The sequence below is a fragment of the Saccostrea cucullata genome, unplaced genomic scaffold (genome assembly GCF_032062105.1).
Source record: "Saccostrea cucullata isolate Sc308-1 unplaced genomic scaffold, CSIRO_AGI_Scuc_v1 ctg6898, whole genome shotgun sequence".
Lineage (NCBI taxonomy): Eukaryota > Metazoa > Mollusca > Bivalvia > Ostreida > Ostreidae > Saccostrea > Saccostrea cuccullata.
Window position 1 is genome coordinate 1 of NW_026927998.1, and position 7,500 is coordinate 7,500.

The 7,500-nt window shown below is 33.1% G+C and overlaps 1 protein-coding gene across 1 annotated transcript in view; it reads left to right on the forward strand.

Moving 5' to 3' along the window:
- The first annotated feature begins 1,458 nt into the window (after window positions 1-1,458).
- The window catches only part of LOC134276116 (heat shock 70 kDa protein 12B-like), a 13,636-nt gene continuing 7,594 nt past the window's right edge, over window positions 1,459-7,500 (forward strand). The window contains exon 1 of the mRNA XM_062758391.1: window positions 1,459-1,755. Within this exon, the coding sequence (XP_062614375.1) occupies window positions 1,459-1,755 (297 nt within the window). The remainder of the gene's footprint in view (window positions 1,756-7,500) is intronic.

Genomic DNA, 7,500 nt, shown 5'->3' on the forward strand with positions numbered 1-7,500 from the left:
TCGAAGTAATATCATTACATTGTATAAAGTTAAACTCCTATTCCACAGATAAAAGGTCTCCATGCATTTCTTTCAAAGATCGTGAAAAGGAGAGTTGTCATGGCGTCTACCATATACATTCGAGGTCGTTTTTCCGCTAGTCGGAAAGGCCCGAGAAGTTGCGATTGAAGTTTAAACGTTAGTTTTAATGGACTTAACATGACAAACTACTTAAATACAATATTCCGCGAGAGTCCGGTGAACCCCTTTTTCTTTTGCAAATATAAGGCCGACCTTCAAGTGTAATTTTCCCCTAAGTAAGAGAAGGGCCATATTTGTATATTTTTGCAGGCCAATCATTTGACACAATCATTTTAAGAGGAAAATAATGTATTCATATCAATCTGTAAAAAAAAAAATGAAAAAAAAATGGTAATTAACTTTTTCATTTCGGAAAAAGAAAGTACAATATAATACACTGTCAGTTAAGGAAAAAATGCAAGTAATTTGATTGCAGACTTACAAAAAAATTGTTATCAGAAACGCCAATGTGTGATACTGTATTTACTTTCTTGAATATGCCCATAATTATTGTTTTGCTTGTCCAAAAAATATATATCCCAGAAATGTTCTTTTCCAAACAATACAAAATATAACTGATTGTGGTCAGATTAATGAACCTAATTTACTATAAGATGGTAGTCCTAATCATGGACTAGGTATTGATATTCACTTGTTCTTTGAAGCAGTACATCCTTACCTAGATGTAACAAACCAAACATTTTACATTATTATTGTATTTGAATTTCATGTTTGTTACTTCTATACTTAAATTGTAATTTTTGCTACTTTTTTGTTTCTTTTTCGGCTGTGTTTGTTTATTTGTGCAATTTATTAGGATAGTGTGTTTATACCTTTCATTTCCAATGAGTGCTAAAATAGGCTTTGCCTGCTGCACAATCCCATTCACTTTTATTTGTGCACAAGATTTTGCATAATAAAATGAATACCACGATATGGAGTCTTTTTAAATCTCTTGAAGGGTGACTCAGGTGAGCTTTATGGACCCATGATCTTTTGTTCCCTTATGTCAATATATACACATATTTGACAACCTCTAGCTCTAGATTTTTAAATTGATAACTGTTTCCATGACCATAAACTGAGAATAGACTTAAGTCAAAATTTTGATTCTGAATAACTTAAGTTTTATTCAACATACATTCTTAAAATTTGCAGTTATGTAAAGTTTTCAAATTCCAACAAATGATGCAAATTTAATGTCATCATTTTTTTCCGCCCGAAAGTTACATTGATTTGAAAATTTGACTTAAGTCTATTCTCAGTTTATGGTCTTCGGGCCACAAACATGCAAACACATGAAACATACAAAAACGAAACTTGAATATTTTCTTAGTGTATTTTTAGTAGACTAAAAAGGTCATCTTTGAAAAAGGTATCAGTTGACACTTAAATAGTATGGCTGGAAATAATTGGATTTTAGTTGCAGCTATTGACTTTGGAACGACATACAGTGGATATGCGTTTTCATTTAAAGACAAACCAATGGACTTGCAGTCTCCCCAGACATGGTATGCGGGAACTACGCAGTTGGCGTCCTTGAAAACACCGACATGTCTACTGCTTAATGGCGACCAGACATTTAATGCTTTTGGGTATGAGGCACAAAACAAATATGCCACTCTCGCAGGAGATGATAATCATCATGATGTATTTTACTTTGAAAGATTTAAGATGTTACTCCATCACACAAAGGTAAACCTAGTTTTCTTTCGGAAGGATATTGTTAAATCGATATCTATGAAAGCTCATTTAGGACATATCATTTAAAATATTTATGAATTCGATATAACGGATTGTCGAATGTTATAACGAATATAATTTTATAGCAATTTCTTTAAATTCATCAAAAACGAAATTAATATATAAAGAGCAACAAAATTATTAAATAAAGAAAAACCAATGAATATATAAAGAAAAACGAAATTATTAAATAAGAAAAACCAAATTATTAAATAAAGAAAAACCAAATGATATATTTAATAATTTGGTTTTTCTTTATTTGATAATTTCGTTTCTCTTTATTTAATAATTTCGTTTTTCTTTATATATTAACTTCAGTTTCTCTTTATTTAATTTCGTTTTTCTTCATTTAATAACTTCGTTTCTCTTTATATATTAATTTCATTTTTCTTTATTTAATAATTTCGTTTTTCTATACTTAATACTTTCGTTTTTCTTTATTTTATAATTAAGTTTTTCCTTATTAATAATTTCGTTTTTCTTTACTTAATGATTTCGTTTTTCTTTATTTTATAATTTAGTTTTTGTTTTTTTATTTTTTGTTTTCACTATTGGGCTTACGTAAAGGTGCGATATAGAACAAAAAAAATAATGCCAGGCACGTACTAGTACACCTACTCTTTTAATTGTGGCAATATAATCTAGGCTAAAAAAAATACAGCTTTAATCTTTGACTTGCCTCCTCAGGCACGTAGCATCGTTTTTGAAAGTGGGGGGGGGGGCCAACCTGAATTTTTTTTTTTACTTACCTGAAAAAGTTTAGTCAAAAAAAAAAAAAAAAAAAAACAAAAAAAACGGAAAATTAAAAGTTGCCCAAACACGAAAAAACTATACCATAGGGGGTGGGGGTGGGGGGGGGGGTAGTGGCCAACTTTTTCAAAGCGAACTTACTTTAACTTCCAATTTTTGGCCAACTTGATATCACTATACCATGGTATAAAGTGGGGGGCCAACCATCCTTTCTATGAACATTTTCTATAGTAAAGGTAATGTTGGCCCCCCCCCCCCGGTTGCTACGTGCCTGCTCCTAAAACTTTTAATATTTTATTGGGGAGAGTGTTAAGGCCCATTAAAGACATATGAAGTATGAAAGACAACTGTTTAGAAGTTATGAACAAGGAAAATTTTGAAAATTTTTAGTAAAAGTGGGTCAAACTTCAAGATCAAGAGCAGGTCAAATTTGGTGGTACCAAAAGAAGGGTCTTGCAACAGGTAATATATCTGTGAAATGTGAACGCGATAGCTCTAACCACTAAAAAGTTATGAGTAAGGTTAACGTTTTTAGGACAAATAGACAGACGGACGGACAGGGCAAACATTATTTAGCCCTCAGATTTTCGATTACGGCGGTGCAGCGAGATGTGATTGTAAAACACTGATGTCCCCGCAAGGCAGCTATATATAGCGAGCGTTGAAGTTTCTCAAATGCAAGTCTAACTTCAAGGTCAAGAGCATAAAAATGTTGTTACATGTATCCAGACATAGGACTTATTTCAATGAATATATTTTTGTAATTTTAAAGCTCTAGAACTAACCTTTTTTGAGTTGTGACCATGTTCAAAGTTTTTTAAAAGTAGGCCAGACTAAATTCATGGTATCCAGGGAAAGAAATTGTTATTAGAAATACGAGTAAAATATGAAAACCCCAGCACCAACTATTCAAAAGGCCAAAGTCTTGTCACGGGGAATATATGTCAACTGTGAATTATAAAAGCCCTAGTGCTATAACTGTTCAAAATTTATGGACAAAGTTTAAGTTATTTAAAATTGTTCAAACTTTAAGGTCATGGTCAAAAAGTCAATGTTGAATTAATATTTACATCTATTGAAACATCTTTTCACAATAAATAGATTAAATACACATTTGATGTATGAAAGCCTTAATTAGCATCAACTGTATTTAAGATGGCAAAAGTTAAAAGTTCTTGTTTTTTTTTTTTTTTTGGAAAATGGGTCAAATTCCAAGGTAAAGGTCAAATTTGTTGGTAGGCGAAGAAAGTTACTCAAAAGTTATTGGCAAGGTTAAAGTTTTTGCGGACAAACAAAATGACAGACAGACAGACGGACGGACAAGGCAAAATCATATACTGTATACAGGGTTATTTTTGCCCCGTGTTATTTTCGCCCTTTCACGCTTACAAACAATTTTGTCCCGTTTTAAATTCGCCCATAACGTGAGTTTTGTTTAAGAAATTATACTGAATATTTTGAATTCGCCCCGTTTTAAATTCGCCCTAATGAGGGTAAAATGATAATAGTGTACTCACAAGCAAATTCAAAAAATTTTCCTGTATACAGTACCCCTGAATCTTTGATAACGAAGGCATTAACATATGAGGCCTATAAACAGGGTAATAAAAACCTTTAAAAAGTTATAAATAACAATAAAAACCTTTAAAATATGCCAAAACATCCAGTAAAATGTACACATTTTTTTTCATCCCTGGGGAAAATGATAATAGTGTACTCACAAGCAAATTCAAAAAATTGTGGTCCCCCGCTTTCGGTGTCTTTCTGGGTGAGATGGCATTTTTTTTTTATAACATATTGTGTCTAATATGAAAACCCTATCATATGTCATTTATTTAGAAATTATCATTGAAGTTGATTTTTTTGAAGGATGAAAACCCTAACCTTGACCGTTAAAAACTTATGGCCAAAGAGAAAGTTTTTTAAAGTACGTCAACTCCAAGGTCAAGATCAAAGGGTCAAAGTTGTTGATATCCAATGAAAGGTCTTCTCACAAGGATTACGTATGTGATGTATGAAAGTCCTAGCCCTTACCGTTCAAAAGTTATGGTCAAGGTTAAAGTTTATTCATAAGTAAGTAAATCTTTACGGTCAAGGTCAAAGTTGTTGATATCCAATTAAAGCTCCTGCCACAAAAATATATATATGAAATATGAAAGTCCTAGTATCTATCGTTCAAAAGTTGTGACCAAAGTTAAATTTTTTTAAAAGTAGTTAAAACTCCAATGTCAAGGTCAAAGGGTGAAAGTTGTTGGTATCCAATGAAAGGTCTTCTCACAAGAATTACATATGTGAAGTACGAAAGCCCTAGCTCTCACCGTTAAAAAGTTATGGTCAAGGTTAAAGTTTATTCATAAGTTCGTAAATCTCAAAGGTCAAGGTCAAAAGGTAAAGAATGTTGGTATCCAATGAAAGGTCTTGACTCAGAGAATACATATGTGAAAAATAAACGTCCTAGTATTTACTGTTTAAAAGTTGTTACCAAGGTTAAAGTTTAAAAAGTAGTTAAAACTCCAAGGTCAATGTCAAAGGGTAAAAGTTGTTGGTATCCAATGGAAGGTCTTTTCACAAAAATTACATATGTGAAGTACGAAAGCCTTAGTCCTCACCGTTCAAAAGTTATGGTCATGGTTAAAGTTTTTTCATAAGTACGTGAAACTCCATGTCAAGGTCAAAAGGTCAAGGTTGTTGGTATCCAAGAAAAGTTCTAGCCACAAAGAATACATATGTGAAATATGAAGGTCCTAGTACCTACCATTCAAACGTTATGGCCGAAGTAAAAGTTTGAAATTTTTATGTAAAAGTGGGTCAAACTCCAAGGGTCAAGGTCAAAAGGTCAAATTTGGTAGTACCCAAAGAAACTTTCGACAAGGTTTGCTTGTCACAAGGAATACACATGTGTAATATGAAAGTCATAGCTCCACTAAATCAAAAGTTATGGGCAAGGTTAAAGTTTTTGTTACGGACAGACATATATGACAGACTTACAGACTGACGGACAGACAAATGAGATTTAATGTCCCCTCGCTTTCGCGAAAGCGGGGGACAAAAATGTAATACGTAATAAAAGTACATCAGGTATCAAAATACATGCGTGTATGAAAATGCTAACATGTAAAGAGATTTACCGTCAAAGATGAAAAACTATTTTTTTTTTCAAATTAAAAACAAGATGTGTTTGTGAAACACTGATGCCCCCGTATGGCAACATAGTGAAGATTAAACTTTTCTTAGATGCAAAGTTAATATTTTGGTACCCAAAGTAGGGTCTACTAACTGGAAATACAATTGTAAAACATGAAAGCCCTATCACCATCTGTTCCCAAGTTATGGCCAGGCTAAAGTTTTTTCATAAGTACATAAATCTTCAAGATCAAAGTCATAAGGTCAAGGTTATTGGTATCCAATGAAAAGGTATTTCCACAAAGATCACATATTTTAAGTATGGAAGCCCTAGCCCTAACTATTCAAAATTTATGGCAAAGGTTAAAAAAAATTATAGTATGTAAAACTCCAAGATCAAGGTCAGACGGTCAAGGTTATTGGTATTGAATGAAAGGTCTTGTAACAAGAATTACATAAGTGAAGTATGAAAGCCCTAGCCCTTACTCTTCAAACGTTAATGTTTTTTTTAAGTCCGGAAATCTCCAAGGTCAAGGTCAAAAGGTCAAGGTTATTGGTATCCGATGAATGCTCTTTCAAAAAAAATATATATGTGAAGTATAAATGTTCTGGTATCTGTTGTTCAAAAGTTATGGCCAAAGTAACACTTTGAATTTTTTGTGTAAAAGTGGGTCAAATTCCAAGGTCAAGGTCAAAAGGTCAAATTTGGTGGTATCCAAAGAAAGGTCTTTTCACAAGGAATACACATGTGAAATATTAAAGTCACAGATCCCCTAAATCAAAAGTTATGGACAATGTTAAAGTTTTTGCGGACAAACAGACAGACAGAGAGACAGACAGAGAGAGAGACAGAGAGAGAGAGAGAGAGAGAGAGAGACAGACAGACAGACAGACGGACACGACAAAAACTATATGCCCCCGAAACTCCGTTTACGGGGGCATAATACGGGGGCATAAAAAGAAGAAAAGGTAGAAAGAAGGTCCATTTCTTTCAAAAACTTTATGTGGAATTTTGTGCAATTTCTTCCTGCTATAAATTCATATTAACTGTCCTTAGAAAGTAAAAGCTAATGTACATTGTATTTTATTTAAATAATTGATCAGTCAACGGTGGCAAAAATTCGGTTTCCCGCACTTGCGTGCTCGCTAGCCAAGGAATTCTGATACACTATTCCCCTAACGAAAATGGATTTCTTAAAGTACTATACAGAAAAAAAAATGAATATTATATAAGGTTGACCTGAAATTAATATCTAATATTTAAGAAAAACTATGAATAAGAAAAATTTGATGAGGACAGGGTGTTATGAAAGAATTTAATGTCTCTCTCTCTCTCTCTCTCTCTCTCTCTCTCTCTCTCTCTCTCTCATGTGATCTTTAATAAAAAAAAAAAAAAAAAAAAAAAACAACAATAAATGATGATGAAAAAAAAAGATGAGAGACAGAACGACCGAGGCCTTTAGGTGGTTATAAGTTTTGTAAATTCTACACATTCTATACACAGAACTGGGGCGTATTATCAAGCCATGCGCGGATCTAGGGGGGGGGGGATTGAGTGTCAGGACCCCCTGTAATTTGTAAATGTTATCAAACGTAAATATACCAACCCAACTAAAAGTACCTCCCCCCCCCTTAGAAAACGCCGATCCCCTTCAAAAACAGATTTGTGTTAAGTTGATATGAAAAGACAGATATAAAGATTTATAAACCAACGATCCCCCACCTCACACAAGAAATAGGTTTTCAACATTTGTGGAAGTTGAACTTTTTTTTGCTTGTCAAGAAGTTTATGGGATTGGATATTTTTGTAACTTGGGTGGATAC